Source organism: Glandiceps talaboti, chromosome 16, assembly GCF_964340395.1.
Source record: "Glandiceps talaboti chromosome 16, keGlaTala1.1, whole genome shotgun sequence".
NCBI classification, from domain to species: domain Eukaryota; kingdom Metazoa; phylum Hemichordata; class Enteropneusta; family Spengelidae; genus Glandiceps; species Glandiceps talaboti.
The window spans coordinates 9,645,890-9,671,360 of NC_135564.1; the positions used below are offsets into that span (position 1 = coordinate 9,645,890).

Sequence of the window (25,471 nt, forward strand, 5' to 3'; positions counted from 1 at the left end):
GGATGGGGTTGAAGTGATATTGAACAATAGTTTAAAACTTTCTGATCGAACAACGATTTTACTACAAACAAGTTTCCCTATCACTGGTAAATAGAAACAAGAAACTGTGATTTCAATCAATGTTATATACTATTCCGGTGACTTCAATCCATCCTGTGATGGTCCTTCTAATTAATGTCTTTGTTAAAACCTGAATATACACATACATGGCCACTTTATAAAAACACATAGGTAAGCCTTTCCAAGATGGTGATTGAGTCTTCGGATGACTTCGTGATACTTAAGATATAATATGAAATGGTTGGTTATGCAATAAAAGTCTAAGACTTATTATAAAAGTTAAACACAATGTTAACTAAATGTAAGTAGCAGAGCTCTAAAAAGCTGTATCATGTTACCAATAATAGTTACATAATGGCAGGTTTTACGCGGCTATCTTTCATATGTCTATTTAGATTAAGGTACATAACTATATACAGGTGTTAGATATACTATTCTAAAAAGCTATCCCTTGATCGAGTTGCGTGCTCATACAGATACATCAATTTACTCAAACTTTATGTAAGATTAAACCTGTAGTCTTATTAGAATGCAAATGCGTGTTCCTTAATAACGTTCTGAACTTAGAAATACGACTTAATTCTTGAATGTTGTATATTACCGTTTTATTGGACAAATACTGCTGAACTTATTTTAAGACGAATAGATTTTTTGAGTTGAGGTTTTGGTGTATTTTGAGAGAAATCTTTATATCTAAGCTATAAATAGCATTTGACTCTCAAAGTATAGATTACATAGTTCCTTGTCAATACAAGACAAAATCAAATCTAGAGGCCAGTTTTTGGGACTTTTAGTGTCCCATAGACCTTTATAATAATTGTTTCTCTTTGACCTAGAATTACGACACAAACACGTCTTTTGAATTGCACAGTTTTGCATAATAGTACTCGGAACATCTGGCATCTGCATGCTTGTACGCATCATCATTGACTTAATACCATAAATTGGCTATATTGCCGTGGCTAAACTTAAATACAAGCTTACGGCCAATTCTGCATTTCATATATGGTCTTAATATCATCGCCAAATTGCACAATGAGAGGGTCGTACTTTTGCTTGTAATTTGATTAACGGGGCTGCACTTTGCATTGCCTGTGTCTGCAAAATATGACAGTATTTTGACCCTTCACCAATTTCATAACGTACTCCATATCAAACTGACCTCTTTCATGCTTATGGTCGAAGGCTACCAAACACCCGCGTATTTTAGAGAAATTACTCGGCCGTACAATCATCAATCATGGTGTTGGAGGAAGTGCGGACATTGCCAGGCCAGCAGCGAGACTAAAATATACAAAGAAGAAAGGTCCATGTGCTATATTTTATGATGTGCCTTCCACAACATGTTCTGTCTAGAGAAACGGGTCATAAAGAACTTTATAGGTGTCATGAAATGATGAATGTGGTATGATCTTGTTCCTCTTCTTGCCCCAGGCCTGAACATTTCTTGGGCTACAATGGTTTATTAGCGCAAACCTATAGAGATAACTATTTGTATAACTGTAGATCATACAGCCGAGTTGTAAGCCATTGCTCAGCTACATTCTTCGGATTATAGAACGCTCGTAAAAAGAACTAGAATATAAATAACTATTTACTATACCACACACAACAATTGACTCCATTATACGACCCTCGCATTTCATTAAACATGAGATGATGCTATTTTGAACTAACAAACTTTGATAGGTTAATGTTCATGAGATGGCAACTAAATCTCTGTTCAGTTCAGTATTTATCAGCAGCCTGAAATTGAGAAAACAAAAAATTAAGACAAGTAAGTGTGTCAACACATACACTCTTCAAATGTTATGTACAGCGGCAGATTCAAGGTAATATAATGTAAGTCTAATCTCTTCAAGTTATGGTGACACACTTACACTTAACATTGTTACGATACATTGTATAGTCTGAATTCTAATTAGTGTCTCTCTGAATTGCTACATCCTGTGGTGAGTGTTGCCTCAAGAAAATGGATGTTTGCGTTCGTTCTAGATTATGTGCGGAAACTTCTAATTACATTAAAGTGTCTATAACTGTAACCAAAGGTCACCATATGGGCTGTTATCAATTAGCTTTCATAAATTACAGTGTGCCACTGTAGTACATATCTAAACGACCTATCATTTTAACTACCATCATATTCTACCAAATGTAACTAAAAGGGGATGTTATTATGCTAATGCGAGACGCATGAGATACTACAATGGGCTACTATCATATAGATACTGAATTATTTACTCATACTGAATACTGAATAATTTGATGAAGTGATTTATATTTCTTGCTTCCATTCTGCTTTATTCTCAATTCACTAAGATGTTTTGATACTTATAATTAAAGAAGTCTTAGAGTAATTGCAATATTATTACATAATGACCAAGAAAAGAACCATTAAATATTTACATAAATGTGCGTAAATCAGAAAATTAAAAACCTTTTGCTACACTTTAAAAAGCCTCATAGTTCAAATAACATGCGTTTGACAGTTCAATCATGAAATATAGGGCTCTTGTCATAATACATAATTACAATGCCCATTACTGAAAATGGTATTTTCACCTAATATTGCAAGAATGGTGTGAAGGAAGAATTCAGAATTTAGAACTCTTTTGAAAAGCTCTGGAAGAATAATGTTACTGTTTTGGAAAGCTAGTGATTGTAAGAAAAAACACTGTTACGGTATGGCGTCACAATTTTACCGGTAAATTCTTACCAGAATGTATAAAAAAAAAAGTTTGAAAAGTTTCACTAATTTATGTCCCCTTCTTTTAGAAACTAACTATGACACCAATATGTGCTGTAGTATCTATGTGAATGATGAAGGACTTCCAAAATTACTTTTATTTTGTCATTTTGGTAATATAAGCGCAGACAACAATTTTCAACATAGGTATCATAGTTATATTATATGAAAACATCTTAATACTTAGCTACTGAGGAATACAAAGTACAATGTACATAACTTATTTACTAGGAATATTAAATTTTCATTTCATTTTCACGAGTCAACCAGTGTGGGTTTTAACAGAATGTATGTGTATGTCTCATTATCAGCATTACTATCTAGGATTTTCTTATATTAACTGTTCGGTTATGCCTTTGTTGATAACGTTTCAGGAATTGGGTACAACCATTGAGTATATGGGATGCTGTTTGAGATGGATGTCGACAGATTTGATTTTGTATATGTAGTTAGGTAGCACAGGGATCGGAGGCTTTCACACTGGAGTAGTTGTAATCGACTCTCTCTACAAATTTAAAAGATGTTAGTTTGTCGTCGATGTCGTGATTATTCAGGTATACGGCTGATAAGGTGTGGTTGGTCTTTCCGATCATCCAGAAGTACTCGCCCCTGTGACGACATTGCCTTGAGATCTGATAAATGTTGCTGTAAACTATGCTGTTTGTATGTATGGTACAAAGAGCTAGTTGATTTGAATGTTAATGAAACCTCTTTGTCGATATGCAATTCTAATATGTAGATGTCATCCACTTTTAGCAAAGATATGTTTTCCCGTTTACACATTTCAAGTAAATTGATCCATTGTGATTTTGGCCAATTTACCCTGGAGTGTATACATACATGCATTTGTCCGTCCGTCCGTCCGTCCATCCATCCATCCATCCATCCATCCATCCATACATCCATCCATCCATCCATACATACATACATACATACATCCATCCATCCATCCATCCATCCATACATACATACATAACATACATACATACATACATACATACATACATACATACATACATGTCGGTGGTCATTCCTATAAAGTTAACTTGTCCTATCATCATATCTACATACTAAGCAAAGGTTTCTTTCGTTTATTTACATGTTTGTAAGTAGGTCGACTGGACAAAACAGGTGGAAAAAAGGCTTTGAATAGAACTATATTTATACGGCCACTAGAGGGCTCCCTGCACTATGTTGGTATTGACTCTGCTACCAAAATTGGTGGGAACTGGTAGGGGATGCATGTATATTTTTGTATGGACAACAATTTAGCTACAGCGACAAGTATAGTAGCATAAACATTCTTGTTAAACACAATAATAGTACTTGACGAAACCGCGAAAGCTTTGAAGAGAAGCGCCCCCCCCCCCCCATATTAGCTGTACCTCATGTACGGTAAATAAACCTACATAAATGTGTAAAGATGAAATGTAACTGTAGTGTGATGTTTACTGTCCCGTGTCTCCTGTCAAAGGTTGTATCAGTCAACTTAGTAAAGCGTGAAAATCGATGTGACATCGCCGTCTCTGTGACGTAGTCATGTGAATATTTACTTTCACTATGACATATACTGTAAGAAAGTTAATAATTGTAGTTTCAGAAGTGGACAGTAAAATTATGTTTTTAATTCAATTGAATACTAGGAATAGTTGTAAACTACTCTGAAGTGAAAAATATCTGTCTTTCTCTCTCAGACTGTGTTTTGGAAACATGTCAGTTCTAAGCTATGTTGTACTCAAGGTAGGCGTAACCAATGTGATTGACAAATCACAGATGAGCGCATCAGCCAATCATGAGTCAAATATAAGCCATACCGGTCAGCGGTAAGAAAAAAGGAAGTTGGACACCAAGTTTATTGATATTTCGTCACACTAACAATTCTATAACTATGTGTTGACTTGTATAAATACTAGTAGCCCTGCGATGCCACTAGACGTATAACTATAAACATGAAGAAATTACAGAAACGTCGATTTCCTGTGGTCACACCAGAAGAAATTCAAAATGAAAGTGGTGCTGAGAATTCTAGAAAAAGAATACGAGTATAGGTGTAATACTATTAGCAATATATACGTCAACAACCGAATTACTTTGTAACTCATATCTGTAGTCTGGCCACAGGGTGCTCAGGCTCGGTTAGTTTTGTTTACAAATACAAACAAACAAGTAAACAAACAAACAAAACACAAACAAGTAAAAACAAACATACAAACAAATAAACAAGTAAACTAACAAATAAACAAAACAAGTAAGTAAACAAACAAACAAACAAACAAACAGACAAACAAACAAACAAACAAACAAACAAACAAACAAACAAACAAACAAACAAACAAACAAACAAACAAACAAAACTAACTGAGCCTGAGCACCCTGTGGTCTGGCCTTATTTTTAGCAATTTGTCTTTCTTGTCCGGTAGCCGAGAACTCAATTACCAGTGTCGGTCAAGACAGAGGTTATGAGATTTAGATAACGCAACTTTTATATTGAACGGGGAATGTGGGACAGTCAATGGTTTGTCTATGGGCGGACTCTAATTGAAAGAGAAACATTTTTGCGGGGCATGCAGCGATCAATGGTTAGTCTATAGGAAAAGGTGTATGAGAAACGCTACGCGGGTTGTGTCGTGGGTACTAGCCTCGCTTGTACCCTTCGGCCAATATGTGTCCTCGGACGTTACCTATCATATCACTTTTGTTTGTATCAGCGTAGGTATTGTATGTAACCACCCACGCAAATCGTGCAAGATTCAAATAAACTGAACAACAGGGCCATCAAATTCGAGTAGGACAATCTGCCATAGACGTCACACCCAGACACTTGCAGAAGCTACCTGTAGCTACTGTAACAGCATTCAAATCTACCACAAGTTGACAACACATCAAGCCATGTCAGTAATCAGACCTACTCTTGAAATGGCTCTGAAGACTTTAGAACTTGTCTCGACTGTTGGGGACAATTTCAGAACTTTTCAGGCCGTGTTTATTCCTGGGACTAAAGCGCTGATCTGTCCAGCGTTAGCTGTAGTGGCGCCATTTGTTGGCTCCGCGAAACTTATTCAGCCTGGGAAGAAACACGCAGAGGTGATGATGAACTTCAAAAAACTGCATCGATCCATTGATGAGGTAAGAGATGATATCAAAAACCTGGAGAAAATGATGAAGTGGGAAGCCACAAAATTACAATATCAAGACGTAGAGCGAAGAATAACACAAGGTCTTGGGTATGCATATGTAATTGGCAGTAGTCGGGACGAGAAGGACAAGCAGGGACGTTACAAAGAGAGACTGTTAGAGCTCGGTGCCAACCAAGACTTCAATCTTGCAGTTGAAATATTGATCAACGGTCTGACTGGTGAGGCAGAATTTCAGAATAATATTCTTGAGTCCTACTATCAACAACCTGGCAGCAACATACCAGCTGTCAGGAAACTTGCAAGCAGAATGGTTCAACTTCTGTACAGCGGCCTAGTGACGCTTATGGTCCATGAACATTTAAAGAGAGGTGAGGGTGGCATTGCTGATGTACTGGAAGAGTACACACCAAAGGAGGCGAAAGCTATCGAATGCACGTACTCTACTCTTGAGAAGTGTGGCTCGGAAGTCGATGTTCATATCCAGAAAGATCTGGAAAATATCCTTGATGACAACATGGAGAAAGAAAAGGACTATATTGGTCACGAGATCATGAAGTACATGAAACAATACAATTGGTTGGAAGTGTTCTGCATGGTCTATGATCACACCGGAATGAGTGAATACTACACGAAAGACAACTACCATTTCTTCACTGGTCGTCGAGTAGAAATTATCAACAGACATGACAAATGTGTGGTGTTATACTTCATGCAGAGAGGGGAGTCTTCTGATTATTCAAAGACAAGAGAACTCGCCAAGAGCATCATCGACGGTGTCCCGCCATGTATCAAAGCGATTGGCCGGCAGAGTGATATTGAGTTAGCTTTAGAAAGGAAGAGCGTCGATACTTGGGGTATCGCCACAGTTTATTGCAGAATGCCGTCAATAATGTGGACAGGGCAGTCTTGCGACAAACGGAAAATCGTCTCATATTTTGATGACGATTCTCTCCTTCATTCCTTTGTTTTGCTGAAGTAAACGGAGTACGAATCTATGGTCTCGATTGCGGTCAAGAATAACACTACAATCTGTAGTCTACAAATCGACATATGAACAGATTTCAGTATGCATCAACTCTACTGAAAATATTTCATTGGACCATACTTTTCTGTTGTCAGCTGTGATGGATATTTTATCTATTCGTCATATTTCACTGTTAGATTACATATACCATTTTGGTTTGCAAAATGTCCCACCCCCATACTTATGTAAGATTCTTTCAATATGCATCAACAGATTTGTTATTCCACTTTCACAGCGCAAAGGGTATTACGTATTATATATTTGGTTATAACACATACAGGGAAATTTTTTTTTTTGTAAATCCGGGCCGGTGATTAAGACTTAGATGACATTTATTTCATGTGGTAAAATGTGATAATATGCTAGAACAGTCCTAAATTTCCTGCGAATGTTTTATTAATAAAGCTTCTTTATACGTGGATATTTACATGTTTTTATGTGTGCACTAAAATCTTTGGACCCAATCGTGGTGTGTGTGTGTGTGTGTGTGTGTCGAGTACGCTTAAGACAAGGGTGCCTTTCACCACATCGACCCTCAGTCTGACCTGGCCTTTGGAAACTAATTAAACCTTGGGTAAAGAATCATGTTGTACATAAATATCAATTTGATTACAATCTCATGTAGGGAACTTGGCGCAATTTCTTTATTTAGGCCAAAAAAAAAAAAATAATCTGGTTCTGGTCAGGGTAAACTTTCTAAAGTGGTGCGACGACGCGCGTTTTTTTTTTTTTTCGTAATTTTTTTTTTTTTTTTTTTTGCAAATTAGTAAATACACATTTTTGACACTTTACATGCTCTCGGAAGATGTCATACAACTCTGGAAGTTGGCACTGTTGTATGGCAAGTTTTGTACGATGCGGATCAATCATCCATCAGGGCATCATCACTAGTCACATTTACAAATTTATCTTATCGCCCAGTGATTTGCAGTTATAATCCCATCCAAGATAATAATGAGTCTTGCCTTGCAACCACTGTATAATGTCATTGTGCAACTTGTAACGTTAAATAATGAGAAATAGGTCTGTCCAACGGACGTAGAGGAGGCAGTGTTTTCTTTCGAGCACCGTCCGTCATCAGTCTGATACGCAGTCTGTATACGCTACGATGTTCGACACGTCTTTCCATCTCATCGCAGCTGGAAAGACGTGTCGAACATCGTAGCGCATACATCCAGAGCTAACTGCTTACGCTACAGGAAAATCTTTGTATTCAGAAGGCAGAACGAAACGATCACCAGAACTAAGAACACCTCGAAAGTCAGCTGAATTGATATCAACATTTCGATTGCTCACGACGTACTCAAACTTCAGACATTTTCGAAACATGTGAGCGGTTTACCACCTAGCACAGTGAACACACTATTTCCCGTGATTCCCATCAACCACGCTCATCGTACATATTACGTACACATATCGTACGGGGGGTTATGGGTATGCAACAGTACTAGAAGAAAAGGGTACCCGTTACCAAATAGAAGTGCGCCATCACACGAGTTAAATTTTTCCGCTAGCCTTGCATACAGTGTTGATCGACGGGGAATTGTAAATAAGGAACGGGAAAGCAAAAATTATCGGAAAAAAAAGGATCGACGCGGGGGTATTCAGGGCACGCGCGCGCTGACCAGAACCAAACATATTTTTTTTTTTGGCCTTACCTCCTACTTGTCATTTGTTCCTTTTCTGTTGTGAGCTCCTGATACCTACACAAATGACATAACTATCCTGACATGTTACTTTAAGCACCACTTATAGTTTGCTCAGAGAGAAAACTTTTGGGAGGAATACAGAAATTGAAAACCGTTCACCTAGACTTTACAACAAAATAATGTGGATTTGAAATTGAAGGGCCGAGATTTGCCAACGAAATGGCTGGGTCATTTCAAAGAGATGCAACATAATAAATGTTGATACATATTACTGTGAGACTGCAAGATAAGTCCTGTTGCTCCACCCTCACCAGCCTCCTATAGCCTGGGCTGGGGGAGAGGGGGGTTTGACCTATATGTGAGGGTGCCCCATCACAGCTTTCATTGCAAAGCTAATTTGGAAATACACAAACACACACACACACCAGGTGTATGGCCAGTTACATCAGGGTCTAACAGACATGCATGTATGGATATTATGCCATCACATCCATGCTTTCGTTTTGCTATCTCACCAGGTTATGTGGACTATGGCATTGACCCAGGAAATAATTTTGTGCAAATACACGGTGCTAGTCATTCGACCACTATAATGCAATAATTCATACACAATTTTGGCTTGTGGAAGTAAATACTATTCCATCGTAATGCACATTAGCACATTTAATGTCAACTAACAGCTTTGTGATACACTTAATTCTGCAGTGCATGTATATATATTTACATGTAGGACTGCCATTTGTTCTAATTTGATGGGGTCACAAAATAATTAGAGCATGAATATGGAAACTATTATGCACATGCCTGGTGACAAACAGATAGACCGATAAACAGATTAACAGAACTCTTACCAATAGCCCCCAACAACCACAACTTGACTGTCATAGGGCATAGGGGGATGCACAATACCAAAATGGTTGCGCTCCCGGATGCTACAAATTTAACCAAGGCCTGAAAATAATCACTCACAATACAAGCAATCTCACCTGAAAACATTACAGTTTCTCTAACCTTGGTACACTTGTAAAAAAAAATGTGATAATTTTATTTTCACAGATAGAAAGCTACATTTTCAGATGTACAAATATGGTAACAAAAATTCAAAACTGTGCTTAAATATTTTACAAGAGTAGGCCACATGACATAAAAGACATCCCCACATCACGCAACACAAACAATACATAACAGAGCCCCAAAGTTCGACAATCAGTCCCTCACCCAACCCTTCAATGTTGAACTTTGACTTTATAGATGACTACTACTGGGCGGCTCCATCAGTGGTTGGCAGGCTCGCAACATCACAACTCTGCTACTGTGTGTGCTAGGATCAATCACTCAATTTACACCGTGTTAGTTGGATTTTCAGATGCTATACAGTTCAAAGTTGTCACTTTCTTCATAGCAGCTTAACTTTTAAGTACAACGTGGTAAACTTAGCCATGACATAGAATGTCACTGCGAATTCTGACAAATTCTGCTTTACATCTGTATGTTGATAACTACAAATGATTTGCTAAACCAGTTAATTTAGAGCTACTTAAAACTCTTTTTTCTACACATTTCTGTGTCTTGAGCCTCAACTTAAAATCTGAACGAAACTTACAGAATAAGGATCCCATCAATAAGAAACTGCCGCGTGTCAGCTAATATATGGAAGACATTTCCATTGACCATCTTTACACACAACTTACACATGGCATTGTTTACATATTAAACTTTTGCAAAAAAAAAGGACGAAGACATCTTGAAATGTTGAAGGAGCTATTTTAAATACTATCTATGCAGAATGAAAGTGATGTTGGTTGGAGAAAGAGAAGTTATTCCAACGAGATATTACATGCCAGCCGTGTACCTCTGATGAAATTTGGGATACTCTTCTGTTGCTAAAGGAATGTACACACAGCAAAGTCATGGTTCCCATAGTCTTTGCCTTCACCATCACCTTTATGTACAAGGTGTCTTGCGTTATGATGTTGCAGCTCAGTCATCATCACTTGTTTTTCAAACTACATCATAAACTATTTATGACTAATATCCACCGTCGCCAGGGGATCGAATATCATCTATTTTGAGGATCATTCTAACGAGTTGGGTTGCTAAGCTGATCTGTTGTTTCTTGGCTAAAAGGGTCTCTATCACATGCTGCTCCTTCATGTCTGGTGAAAATAAAAAGATAAATCATCACATCACACAGAGTCCAACAATGAAATTAAAACTGCAATATTACTTTTAAACGAACAGTTGTTGACATTGCAATTGCTAATGTCTGTATCACCCACATCAGTGTGCTGCGCCACAGGAGCATATAGAATGCCCGGCTTAACAATGGTTCTGGGTGACTTTAATCTAGCAAATCATCTGGCCTTCAGTGATGATTGAGACATCCACTAAAGGAATCCTGTCTGACTTGCCAAGAGGGATCAAGAACCAAACTAGCAATATTCTGAACAAATATTTGTACGCTATAGTTTTTCATTACTTCAGGAAAATGTTTTTCAACAGCTTCAAAGCATTGGAAAGTGTACACATAGAAATCATATTTTGATGCTGTACATGTATGAACTACGTGTATGACACAAAAACAAAACTGCGACAGATCTCCACGTGTTAAACTGGGGGAAATTCTAATCTACTCCCCTTTTCAATTCCAACAAAATAATGTAATACAGGATTGACATGATGGTTTAATTCCCTTTGGAAAATACATTTAAGTGTATTAAGATGAAGGAATAGAATGACATATTGATAAATATGAATTTTCTGATACTGTGTAAAATGTAAGATTGAAATATCTTTCCAAGAGTATATGAACCAGTTTGCCCTGTAAACCAATTTGAAGATCTATTGACAGTAATTTCTTAAACAGTTACAAACAGGAGGAGGAATCTGTAAATATGTCAAGAAATGGCCAAAACTTTCTGACAACCTGTCCCAACAGTAACTGTTATTGGCAATTGAGTTTGTCATTTCAACACTTACCATTTGTTCCTTTGTTGAGACAATCAATTCCTAGTCTGGGGTTATTTTCTTTCAATTGCCTAGACTTGACACTGGCTAGAGTTTTAATAGGATGTAACCCACTATTCTCAGCTAAAGCCAATGGGACACTTTCCAGTGCATCACCAAAGGCTCTCATGGCATACTGTTCAATAGTTGAAATCTGAAATAAAGAATCAAGTCAAAATTAGGAAGAAATTTTCATTACATAACATTTAACTTTTTCTTACTCAAGTTTGGGCTTACTGGTGTATGTGTGCATCAGTGTATGTATATACGTATGTGCATGTATGTATGTGTGCATCAGTGTATGTATATACGTATCAGCATGTATGTATGTATGTATGTATGTATGTATGTATGTATGTATGTAAGTCCATACCTGCAAAAATGTGTGCAAGCGTACTTTTGTATGATGTTGTGTGTGTGTGTGTGCGTGAATGAATGTATTTGTATCAACTGTCATGTCTGTACGTATGTACAAGGCTTTTGACTGTTAAGAAATGAAAATTTATCACCCAAATCAGTGTGCTGCGCCACAGGAGCATGTAAAATGCCCGGCTTGACAATGGTTCTGAGTGACTTTAATCTAGCAAGTCATCTGGCCTCCAGTGACGATTGATACATCCACTAAAGGAATTCCGTTTGAAATGCAAAGATGTATAATAGTGTATCAGTCCTTATATAAACTTGTCCGTCTCTTGTTGGATGGGATTTAATGTGGACAGTGATTAAACTCTGATGCCCTGATTCTTTAGGTGGGAAACAAATGCAGTACAACAACGATTGCTTGTTTATTTCTTACCTTGTCAGCCTCTTGACTCACGGCCAATGCACACGCTATTTCTGCAGCTCCACCTCCATATACGATACGATTGTCACGTACTAGATTGCGTATCACGCACAGTGCGTCGTGTAAACTACGTTTTGCCTCCTCAATGATCTGCAACAAATTCAAAAGCAGTCAGATTGCATCTATGTACACAAACTTCGCTACTCTAAACTGGGTTATAACTAAATCTCTGACATGCCAATATCAAAGGCAGCCGAGCCCAATCTGAAAATCTGCTTTGAGATGACATGAATAGAAACACCATGTGATGAGAACCAATGAGGAATCATGAATGTCACTATGCCTAATTTTAAGTTTGAATATCGTCATTAGGAAAATGCTAGGTGAGAGGGGAGACGATAGTCAAAATCCCCACACAAACTGACCCTGGGCTAAGTTGAGGAAGACTTGTTGCACCAACCTCAACTTTGATATTTATCATACATTTGTACTTACCATTCTATTGCCACCTCTAATAAATATTGTAACAGCTCTAGAATTCTGACATTCTTCAATGACTAACATACGGTCCTTGGTTGTACCAAAACTGAGTTCTCTCACAATTCCAGCTTTGCCTAGCTTCTCTGTTGATAACTCTTCAAATCGGGGTACAATTCTACCACCAGTAGCAATGGCTATCAACTAATGACATAGGAACAAGACAAAAGGTACATTAAGATGCTCTGTAATAAAAGAGGAAAATACACAAATTCCCTACAAATTTGAACTAGTTTTATATAGACTTTCTGTATGCTAGATACCAATATTAGACAGTATGCTTTTGAGTAGCTACATTTCTGAAGTAATGGCTATTCTCAGGTATGGCATTAACTTACATCAATTTCTAATTCCCTCACACGGATCACTAGTGTGCTAGGCATTAACATGCTTCAATTACTGGTCCTCCCCCTCCAATGTACACAGAATCAACTTGCTTCAATTTCTGAGACACCCCCCCCCCCCTCCCCCCACAAAGAACTTTGCTTATTTTTGGCCCCAGAATCAAGTGTGCATGTTCTCATCAACACTCTTTAATTACTCTCCCCTATACAACTGTGCAAACGACAAAGAATCAGCTTTGATTCCAACACGATAGTATACAATCAACTTAGTTACATTTTTGGTCCTACAATACAGCTGAGGGCATCAACCTCCTTTAATTCTGATTCAGCCCCCCCCCCCCCCCCACCACACACACACACACATGTGCGCTTCCCCCTTCCGCCCATCTCCAGTGAACAATAAATCAACTTATTTTGATAACCTCCCAACACCCACCTCACCTACAATGAATCTACTTACCTCAATTTCTGGTCCCCCTACCCAGCGTACAGCTGGCAGTTTATTCTGCAGCAACAGGTGATTAGCTTCATCATCAAAGCCCCATTGACAAATTGCCAGATTAGCACCAGTAGCCTTAACTTGTTGCACCATATCGTCAAATTTCTTCTTCTCGTACTCGCGTAATTTGTTGTAGTCATCTACAGAGGTGATATCTATCTTGTGTTTAGTTTTAGGTTTGGGTGGTTCAAATGGACAAGTCAGGATTGCTATCTTAGCATCCTTGATTACCTACAAATTGAAAAAAAAATACATTCATTTTGTAAGTAGTGATAAAGTTACCTTGCTGGAATCTCGTTTTGAAGCAAATACATTGCTTTTGTCTGAATATGTCAGACATCATATTTTAATAGCGTAAATATGTTACAACGTTTGGTCAGGTGAGATTTCCTATTAGAGTAACTTGAGTGTAGACTATTGTAAATACAGGTAGGTGGAAGTTTGTAACCACAGTTGCACTTGAGGGATGGATGATGTTCTCGAATTTCAGTGGATTCACATATTTCCCCAGGCCATATTTATCCTCTCTACATTACACATTATTCCTCATTGTTATTGTGTGTACTGTAGGGTTTACATATTCCCTTACTGCTGTATACAGTGTTCTCCCCAGGATTTGTTGATAGGATATCGGCTCATTAGCATAAATTAGCATCAATTTACATATAATTATATTCCCAAAAAATCAAAGTACATCATAATATCAAACAAGTAGTACATGTACATGTGGCCAAAGGAAAGTTGAAGGCCAATTTCTTACTTCAAAATATTAGCACCAATAAGAAACTCATAAAGCAGTGTTATTGATTATTATTGTTAGGAAAGCTGAAATTATTTAAATCTTAATGTCCACAGATAAATTAGACTTTCGAAACACGAAAAGTTTGTGTACAACTACCGGCAGACATCGTCTTAGTCCGAAATATCGTGATACACGAGATTTACTATACTTCCCTATGGAGGACTTCAAAAACTCGCGATAGTTTGTGACGTCATGGCCGCCATTTTGGAAAATCCATGCTTTCACCGTAGTCGTACGATGTATCAGTCTACAATGTCAAACTACAAAATAAACGTGTTTTCAGGGTAAAATTGAACATGAAACTGATAATCTGAGATAACATCGCCACTTTATCGAAAGGTACATTAGTCTGTTTAACTCTTTTCACGACATTGAAGAATGCACATGCTCTAGGGTTGAGACATACTCGGCGTTATCATTGTTACTCTGTCACTCGAACTCATTGAATGTCAACTTCATGCGTTTGTCGAACTTTTATACTTTATAGCAAAATGGCACGACATCTTTTGATTTTGTAGTTGTCAAAATCTGGCAGTTCCGACATGCTTCTACGGTCGAACCGACGTTACGGATGGGCCGATTTTGCCTCTGATTTACCGAAAACTGTTGTACCGTAGTGTGAATCGATCACACTACCATTAGCGGGTTTACGCATTTTATTCCTATCGAAAACAATACTGACGGCAAACTTCAATGAAATCTTTCTGGTAGTGGTAGAGGGTTGAATAGTCAGTTGAATTAATTAGACACTCATTAGTTTTACTTGCTGCTTATGTGTGAACTTGTGAAGGATCAATACAAACGTTGTGAAACAACAAAGGCGTCAGCTGACCGATTGACAGATGAACAATATTTACCGAACCCTATACAATCTTATAGCGTATCGGGACAACTGATAGCGTATCGGCGAAAATTAAAGGATATCGGGCCCGATACGCTAAAACCCTCTGCGGAGAACACTGGTATAGTGTACCCTTCTGTCTTACATTATAATGAAAACAGAAACAAACAATGAAATTTGGTTTGTTTCTGGGGTATGTACATGTACATGTATCATTGCCTTGTGTATGGAAATCCCTGGAATGTCTGCTGTGCACTGTAATCCGCACAAGAAACTACTTTTGGTAAAAATAATTTTGATAAAGATAGTTTAAAGTAACATATACACTTGAATGTGAAACCCCTTTATCAAAGTTCATGACATTGGGTTCTGTCCGTCCATCACTATCATTCACTTTCATTTCTAAGACATGCATTAACCTATTCCAACCAAACTTGGCACCACGGCAACACACATCTGGGTCACATGTGTATCAGTTAATTAGACGACCTTGACCTTTATGGCAAAATGGTAGCCATATTAGCAAAATCATTATGTATTGCATTACAAATTAGGCTTGTTACACTTCGATAACTAGGCTGTAAATCATATATTTAAGCATAGAAATTACCTTAGGCATCTGTGGATGACTCATGTCCTTGTCTACAACCACACCTCGGACTAACATGGTATCTTCTAGTTTCCCCCCGACTTTACCGTCAACTTTGATCAGTTCAAAGTCAACATCCCTGCGTCCCAGATCAGCTACTGACATAATGGCATCTACAGCGATCTCTGCCATCTGGCGATGACATCGGTTAATTCTGAAATATCATGAAAAGAACATAAATATAACACATGACTTACTTTGAATGCATACTATTTGATTTTATGTATATGTATATGTTTATGCATATATGTATCTTAAAAAATGTCCTTTAACGGCAACACTGGGTAAGTGCTGCACATTCACTGCCACAAACAGGCATGCGAGGACTCCATTACAAGTTGGTAAACTTTCTCAACTACTTTTGCAGTGTGCAATCCTTGATACCACTAAGTACAAAACATGAACTCAGCCCATCAACTCCCGTTCAACTATCTTGCATCAATGCACATGTAAATATTTATAATTTCAAACATATTTTTTGAGGTGTTTATTGCCAAACTTTTGTTATTTTCAAAGAAGAAATATACACAGTTTGAATAAAGGCGTTTGCACACGACACTGCATGAACAACACTGTATCACAAGTTGTGTCATCTTGTATATGCTTGTTCATCAATACTTACATTTTTGATCCTAGTGAAGTCATTGCTGTTAGAATGAGAGATTCCTTGTTGTTGGCATCCACAGGGAAGGAGTCTCCAATTTCATCTAATTTCTTCAGCGCAATACGAGATGCCAAATCATAACCATCAGCAATACGTATTGGATGTATACCACGATCCAACAACTGTTCTGCTTGTTCAAGAAGTGCACCTGCCATGACTGGATAGAATACAGAAAAAGACATTCGTCAAAAGAGGACAAATCTCAAATATACCACGTGTTTGAATTTGGGCACAAAAATTCAGGTGACTAACAGGGTATGGCAGCTCATCTGCATATTTTGACAACTATGCCCATGTCTTTATAGGTATATAGCGTTGTTTTTAAAATACTAACATTGGGCATTAAAAGGGGAATGCTGAATGTGTTTCACAAGGTGTTTTCTTTAAGACCATTCAAGCAAATTATAGTGCAAATGAAGTTACTTTGGCATTGCACTCATGTGACACAATATGTTTTATGTACAAATAGAGACACATTTCAACTCCAGGCTAACAATAACCGACACCACACACACAACTCAGGATCCTTTACTTAATCAGATCAAAAAATAATGCAGCAATCGAAGCAGGCTTCTACGAAAATGACTACACATGAACTTGATGACTTTAATTTACTTTCCATCTGAGGAGAAACATACTTACTTGTCTGCTTCTACATTGTGACTGTACATGACATCTCTATAATTGATTTTGTATTTGAAGTTGTGGGCCTGTGTGTCGAAATGCCATCATGTCAAGTGAGACAAATTTCACTGTACCAGATACATGCGGATAAACATGCAGAAACTCACCTACGACGCCCGTAGTTCCATCACCGATTTCATCATCTTGAGATTTGGAAAGCTGCACCATTAATTTAGCAATCTGATGATCAACATCCATTTTATCTAGAATTGTAGCTCCATCATTTGTAATTGTAATGTCTCCATCTGGACTTACCATCATCTTATCAAGACCTATCACATGACAAATACAGTTGATAAATTTGTTATTAATTGCAATTATGAATACTTTAGTTTCACATATATATTTGTAATTTGAGTGCTTAACAATTTTTTAAAACATAAATAAAACAAAAAGTTACAAATCATGATATTTGTAGTCAAAAAAAAAAGTTTCATGATTTTTGAAGGCTAAATAACAATGTAACAAGCTTCTGCTTCTGGAAAAGATTTTTTTTACTTTCCACTCGAGTCATCACAAGTATGGAAAAATAATGGGAAGTAAGATATAAGATCCATCAATTGCTGTTAACTGTTCAGGAATTTTATAATTAGAATCTATAGACTATAAGTGGTCTAAAAATGTTGATACACCTTCTGCTCTAACCACAAATTATATGTCGAAATTAAATCTCAATCATGCCATGATTTCACTGATAAATGTAGATTTTGAATGGAGAAACTTGTTACATATTTGAACCCTTTCTGTCATTCATGCATCTCAAAAAGACTTGAGTTACATGAAACTAAGAACTATGGTCACATTCTTCTAGCTTTCTGGTGAAGCTAAGTAAAAATGTGATGTATTACAGCATACCTTTTGGTCCTAGTGATGATGACAGGATGCTTGATACAGTTCTTCCAGCTAAAATATGCGACTGAAAAAGAAGAAAAAATAAAAATACAATTGTCAATTTGAGATATCCATGTCTAATTTACAAAAAAATAATGCATGTATAATCATTGGTTTATGTAAATTTATTTTGATGCATGCAACAGTGTTTACCTTAGAGGCTGTATCAATGACATCGTGCACGTGTGTATGATTCGAGTAAATTCTACAGAAAACGTTCATGCTCCAACAAGTGTAGTCTACATACATGTATGTATAGATGGGATTTGCTTCAGCTGGCAAGGGGACAGACAAAAATCGAACGACCGCATAAATAGCTGGTAAAAAACATGTTACACTATTTTAGCACGATGTTTAATATGCAACTACTCTCGTTCAAAACAAATGCGTGGATCAGACTATCATGTATATTTAGTACGCTGAATACAGATGTAAATAAAATATACATTTTGAACGTGACATTGACAGAAGTAATAACGGTTACACTTACATGTTGTGCAACTACAGAACATTACAACATTATAATAAGCAGCGTGTGGGTAACACACCGTACAGTCTAAAATAAATGTGCAAAATCCATAACCGAAATGTCAAATGATCGCATTTGTGTCAACTGTCCGAGCTGCATGAAACAGCAATTTTAGATTCCATACCTTCGTAGCTTCCAGGCCACTCAATCGCTTCTGATGCATGTCCCTTAGAATGATAAAGGGTCTGCCGAATTCATCAAAAGCTAGCGTCCCAGCTTTCTGGTCCATTTTGCTTTCTTTTCGTTACCACAGATGTCTGAAATATATACAAAATATGCTGGATGAACGCCGATTACAAACTGACTACTGCTAAACTCATGCACGAATCATGCAGAAAGTTTCAACATGGCGGAATTTACCTCGTTCGGGACTATTCTTCACATAAGGATTTACAGTTCATTGAAAATGAAAAATCGTTTTAAAAAAATGACTGAAACAACATGTTAGATAGGAACTCGTTACAGTAACGCTGCAAAAAAAAAAGATTTTTCGACAGAATTTAGTTTCTTACTTTGGAAATTGTACGAGGCTATAGTAACGTGGAATCTCGTGCTTTGCGAAACTAGGCGAGACAAAGGTGGTTACCATGAAACGAATAGCGAAGTGACAACAATCGAACCCCGGAAGTGAATGCGTTTGTCGTACATGAAAAGACGCATCGCTGCAAAATGGCTTTTTTCAATTTGACATGCCTTGGTTACCAAGATCCCATTCGGGAACGACTTGTACTTCCCAACAAGGAACATTCGTACTCGTTGATCCATAGTATACCAAAGGGCACCCATGTATCATTTCGGCCCGCAACATCTCGGCTACCACCGATCGACATGTCAAAGTACAACAGAGTCATCGAACCAGCACCTCCAACCGCCAAACCACACAGGGGATCCTACGTCAGATACACAACACAGCTAACAAAACACACAAGAAACCAAAGCGGTAAGTAAGCAATGACATCAATACAATTATAAAGCAGGTAACAGTGACATGGAATGTTTATAAGCAGTGAAAATGACCAGAACGTCAACATGATGCCGTGTTGAATGCAAGTGCTTCATCGTATAGATCAATCACCACCATTCCCGGGAAATAACGACATGAGGTCTACAACGCTTGGAGGAAATTCTCCCACCAGTTGCGTGTGTTGCGAATACAGTCGAACAGACGAATTTATAAACTATAACATGTTTTATAAACAAAAAAAAATTATGACAAAATTTATAATTTTCCCGGACCATATATTTCCAGTGGTAAAAAGTACGTCGTATGCTAGAATTTAGTCGAAATTGTCAGACACAACAGTTTTGTTCTGGTGAAAAGATTATATAGCTCTAACAATGGAAGTAGAACCCATGCTCTAACGGTAATAACACGCACACGTCTACCAATTCTCCAGCTTACTTTGTGCCCAGAGGAACGGAATTCCGTAGTTTTGACCTTTTAATTTATTTAAAAAAAAAAAAAATTATCATATATACTAGTACTTTAGAAAGTGACATATGTATTTTGAAAATCTAATATGTAACCATGCCCTGTAACGTTATATCTCCATGATTGATGTAACCTATAATGTAAAGTTCCAAACTCAAGTAACGCCTGGCAAGACCATATATAAACATCTTTTGTATATTATACAAATAAGAAATAGTTATAGTATGTAAGAGGCAGAATACACTCGACATCAAATATTGCATGCTGTAGGGGATTGCACTCTAAATCTAAATCAATATGATATAATATTGTGTTTACTTTAAGCCATAATAGAAATCGAAGGCATCAATCAATAGAACAGCAATTTGTATTATATAACTTCAAAGGCAAATAAGCTGTTTTACAAGGAGAATGGTTCAATTCATCACCACAGCCTTTTTTCTTCTCATTCTCACAATGAAGCTAACAATTCAAATGACAAAAATGTTTTGTACCTCAGGCTTTGGATGACAATGTCCATAAAAACATACACTCACAGCATATCTGAGTCACCTTGGAGAATGCACTGAGCTCTCATACTATTTCTTTAGAATGCTTTATGTCAAAGTTGGCAGCACAACACTAGATTGGTTTTTAAGTAGATTGAATGATACTGTTTTGTGTAAATAACAACTGAAAGAATGCAACACAGATTTGACGAAAAACACCTGTATGCCATGTAAGCCTAATAACTGAACTTGATGATCATAATGGCTTGATATGTGGATAATAAATTTTGAGTAACATTTACAGGCCTGGAAATGTATTGCTTTTCTCTGCCACAATTTGGCTCATCTCAGCTTCCATTATTGTTTTCATATATTATCACATACAAGTATCACAAGCATCATTTTCCTTCTTTAAACAAAGCACAAAAAGTATGACAGCTTGATTATATATTGATCCTGCTTTAACTTTGAAATAAACTAAAATAAATATACAACAATGTTCTACCAACTGTATCTCTTATTCCATCTCAAGCTTTTGTGTATGGTCTATGGGCACACACACACATACACTCCCTCACTTCACTCAGATGATCAACAAACAACTCCAACATTTGATGTTAAATTAGCAACTAGAACACAATGCAACATTGCAACTTTAATAGTTTATTATATTATACCAGATTAGATATCCCACAGTGTCGCTATCCTGAAGACTCTACTGGTGAAATGTACACTCAGTCACTAATTAAAACATCAGGGAATGAAAGATTTAATATGATCAACAGAGAACTTGTATTGCTGCTAGTAGATAGTTTTAGCATAGCTTGAGACAGGCTAAGAGATACAGTTGGTTGAACATCATTGTAATAAGTGTCCCTGAAGACAAATTAGTTTGGGAGATTTATGTGATTGTTACCAGGGTTGATGTCGAGTGAAGGATAAACCTGTATAAATAAAACTAATGGGGTTACATATGATTTGTGGTGCTTAGTAACAGCCAACATTGTTCTTTGTAGGGGATGATAGTTTACCTTCAGTTTGTTATTCTAATGACAAGTGCTCATGTACATGTATGTTGTTTGTTCAATAATTGTCTAGGGCTATCCGTTGCTATGTAGAAGGATAAAAAGTCATTGATAGCCTGTAGACTTTATAGTCACTATCAGAATTAATATTTATAATGTATAGCAAATTTAGTGTTTGGAAAATAGAAGTGAGTGTTTTTGAGTACTGTTGAGTAATGTTTTAGATTGACTGGGTTGATAATTGAATGTCAGTTGCCATAGTGATTTCAACTCTCAGTTTGAGATACATTTCTGATTTTTCATTTTTTTTACACCATACTTTAGTAGGATAGTGGATGAAGCTACACAGTAGTAACCAAGACTTTGAATAACAAAGTCATAAAATCCACAAAATTATGTCACTACTGCCTCTATTTTACTGTCTTTGTTGTTCTTTTCTGAAACACATAAACTCAAAAATATACCATTATAACTGAGATGAATTTTCGAAATTTGAAAAATCAAAACAAATTGCAAAGTCACGCAAGAAATTGAGAACACGTCCTTGTGATCAAAACAACATGGTGGAATACAGCGTACCAAATGATGTCTTCTGTGTACAGTGCAGAAAGTGTGATTACATCGATGAGAAGTCTGTGTTGACATATGTACATATAATGAGAACATTTGAACAGGTCCTCATAGATGAAATATATAAATAAAGAAATCCTACCTATCCAACCTATTTTGAAATTTGGTGTTAGTATCGGAACCACACGTTTTTGTTTTTTGTTTTTTTTTGCTAAACGTGTATTGAGTATAAAAATGGTCTGAATCCTAAAGTATAGTTTTGCTCCTCAGTGGCTTCTTCAAAAATTTTGTTATGGAGATATGAAGAGATTTCAAATTAAATTTTCTTTTTTGCCCACCAGCTCCCAATCGGTTGTATCGCATACCAATGACAACAAACCAGACAGTTGGTTGGTGGGATAGAGAGGACAAACTGACAGACAGAGAGCCATGGGCACATGTACCTAGACATGTACATATAAACAGTGAAATGACAAGGTTAGTAGACTTTTACTTTTATCTCATTTTATTTGGTATAGTTTAGAGTTTGATACTAGAGCCGATTTTCATGGATAAATTTTGCCATTTGAAGTGAAGGAGTCAAACATTTCCATGAAGGTTTTTCTATGATAAACCATTGATGATTGGTTGGTTTATTGAACTGTACGTCACTTGGTTTGTTTATTGCTAGTGTCAAAACTTCCACTCAGGGGCCCATACAATAGTTTAATAAATATGCAACAGTGTTGCAAACATACATTGTAAAGTGCACCATTATGTTGTTGTTTTTTGTTTTGTTTTGTTTATTTTTTTGGGGGGAGAGCAAAGCAGTCACTAAGCTGCTCTCAATAAACGTTTACTTCACAAAAATGAAAATTTCAGCAACTTCTTTCCATTGGTTGATACATCGGATCAGCAGAGGTTGACTTTTATCTGTGGGTATTTCACTGACTTGTATGTAGTCTATCAGCTTCAGTCTGAATTTCTCTTCAAATCATTAATCAGAATCAGGTAAATAACTACTACCACCTGGAGCTGGGAATTAGTCTTTATTTATTTACCTTTAAGTTATTCATTTTAATGCTTTTTTTTCCTTCTTTTTAATCAACAGTTTTGTGAATGAGATGAGTCTGACAAACAAGGAATTCAGTTTGTTTTAAGAGAACATAAGGGTCTTTCTACCCCACATCTACTCCATGAGCTGTAGAAAATTTTATGTCCTAACAACAAAATTGTCATTTTTTTGGTTACGGAGAATGGAACCATCGAATACATGTGTGCTATTTGTACTTTTTTAAAAATAAACTATTTTGTGAGAGTTACTTTGAACCAGAAAGGGGACGACATAGTCTAGAACGATATGCTAGATTGACAATAAAGAACATTACTGTGCTAGCATGGTGAGGAGTTACTGAGTTTGAGCACGCCAGTGATTGTCCAATATTAAATAAAATTATTGTGATTGGCCCATATTGAACTGGTAGCTTGTGATTGGCTTATAAAAGACTATGCAATCTGTAATTGGTCCATATTTGAAATGAGTAAGCTGTGATTGGCTCATGCAGAAAGGGATAACCTGTGATTGGTTGACATGGGATTTAAGTATCTTTTTCATGATTTCCTCAATTTAATGTAAGTTTGAATAGCTATCATGTGTATATACATTAGAAGAAACATCTTGCTAATGTCAGTCAAATTTATAGCATTTACATGCAAGTTAGGTCTTTACACCTGGCCATCATAACATTGATTTGAATACTAATACACAAAACCACCTGGACTTTTAGATCCAAATTTGTAAAATGTTAGTAATGCTTGATTAACTTTATTCTTTGGAAATCTTAAGTGTAGAGTTTCAGTAACTATATAATTGTAACAGGTTGTACATTTCAATGGATAGAGTTATTCTAAGTAGCATACAGCTGGATTATAATCCAAAGTAATAGTTCAAACTCATTCAGATAACATAAGAACACCTTTGTCTCCATTTAGTCGTACAGATAATGTAAGAAAACCCTTGTCTGCATTTAGTCTCACAGATAATGTAAGAAAAGGTTTGTCTGCATTTAGTCTTACAGATAATGTAAGAAAACCTTTGTCTGCATTTAGTCTTACAGATAATGTAAGAAAAGGTTTATCTGCATTTAGTCTTACAGATAATGTAAGAAAACCCTAGTCTGCATTTACTCTTTGTATTGAATTTCATGTATAATATTACAACATGTATAATGTTTGTATAGGTGGTCAGTCAATATTTATTGATAATCAAGATACATACTAGTATCTAGTATTACTTTGGTTATAAGGTTCATTCTCAGTTGTTGAGGTCATATCATTGACAGATATATGTCTGAATGTTTTTCCACATTATAGCTAAGGAGAGTACCACAAGCATTTTAAGCTTACATCATGCACCAAACACTGCTAGCAAATGCAGAGGTAATGAATGACACACACACACAGTATTATGAGTGAGTTTGCAGTTTATTTGTGAATAAAGAAGTCAGTGTCTACTGACAACACTCAAAAACAATTAGTCTTGATTTTGGTTTTAATACATGGAGATCTTAGTAGCCAACATAGGCTGGTTATCCAAAAAAAACAAAAGATAGTATAGTTTGACCACTTGGAGTGCCATTTGAAGTGACAGTTGGGTAAAGTAGCCACACTGTTCCATGACAAAACTGAAAATAATGTCTTGATTTTGGTTTTTAATACATGGAGATCATAGTAGCCAACATGCCATTGGCTGGTTATCCTAAAAACAAAAGATACATTAGTTTGACCACTTGGAGTGCTGTTTGAAGTGAAGGCCATGATAGTTACGTAAATGTAGCACACACCCCCACACCCCCCACACACACACCCAGTGTCTCATTGCAAAACTGAAATCAACTAGCCTTGATTTTTTTTATTATCATAGTGTAGATTACTGATATTCTGGTTATCAGAAAGACAAAAGATAAGTATAGTTTGGCCACTTGGAGTGCTATTTTCAAAATAACTAATGTAAATAACCAAACAAGGCATGTCTATGTAATTACACCTTAAAATATGGTGTCAGCCGAAAAGGGATAGCAAACAAAAAAATACTCCGAGGGGTTCATTTTACAGTAAACATTTACAATCTG

General features: G+C 36.7%; 2 protein-coding genes across 2 annotated transcripts; one reads left to right on the forward strand and one right to left on the reverse strand.

The window, feature by feature from the left end:
• Positions 1-9,651: 9,651 nt before the first annotated feature.
• On the reverse strand, positions 9,652-19,184 carry LOC144447025 (T-complex protein 1 subunit epsilon-like). The gene is made up of 10 exons (XM_078136891.1): positions 18,971-19,184; positions 18,282-18,342; positions 17,534-17,698; positions 16,701-16,899; positions 16,040-16,232; positions 13,748-14,017; positions 12,902-13,087; positions 12,419-12,556; positions 11,596-11,776; positions 9,652-10,772 (listed from the first exon to the last, which is right to left on the reverse strand). Exons 1-10 carry the CDS (start codon positions 19,073-19,075, stop codon positions 10,645-10,647), a joined length of 1,626 nt encoding a protein of 541 aa, XP_077993017.1. The 5' UTR covers positions 19,076-19,184; the 3' UTR covers positions 9,652-10,644.
• Positions 19,185-19,438: 254 nt separating this feature from the next.
• LOC144447026 (sperm microtubule inner protein 11-like) lies at positions 19,439-24,841 on the forward strand. Its single transcript, XM_078136892.1, has 3 exons — positions 19,439-19,786; positions 22,703-22,838; positions 23,452-24,841. The coding sequence occupies exons 1-3, from the start codon at positions 19,516-19,518 to the stop codon at positions 23,498-23,500; spliced, it is 456 nt and encodes a 151-aa protein (XP_077993018.1). The 5' UTR covers positions 19,439-19,515; the 3' UTR covers positions 23,501-24,841.
• Positions 24,842-25,471: the final 630 nt, after the last annotated feature.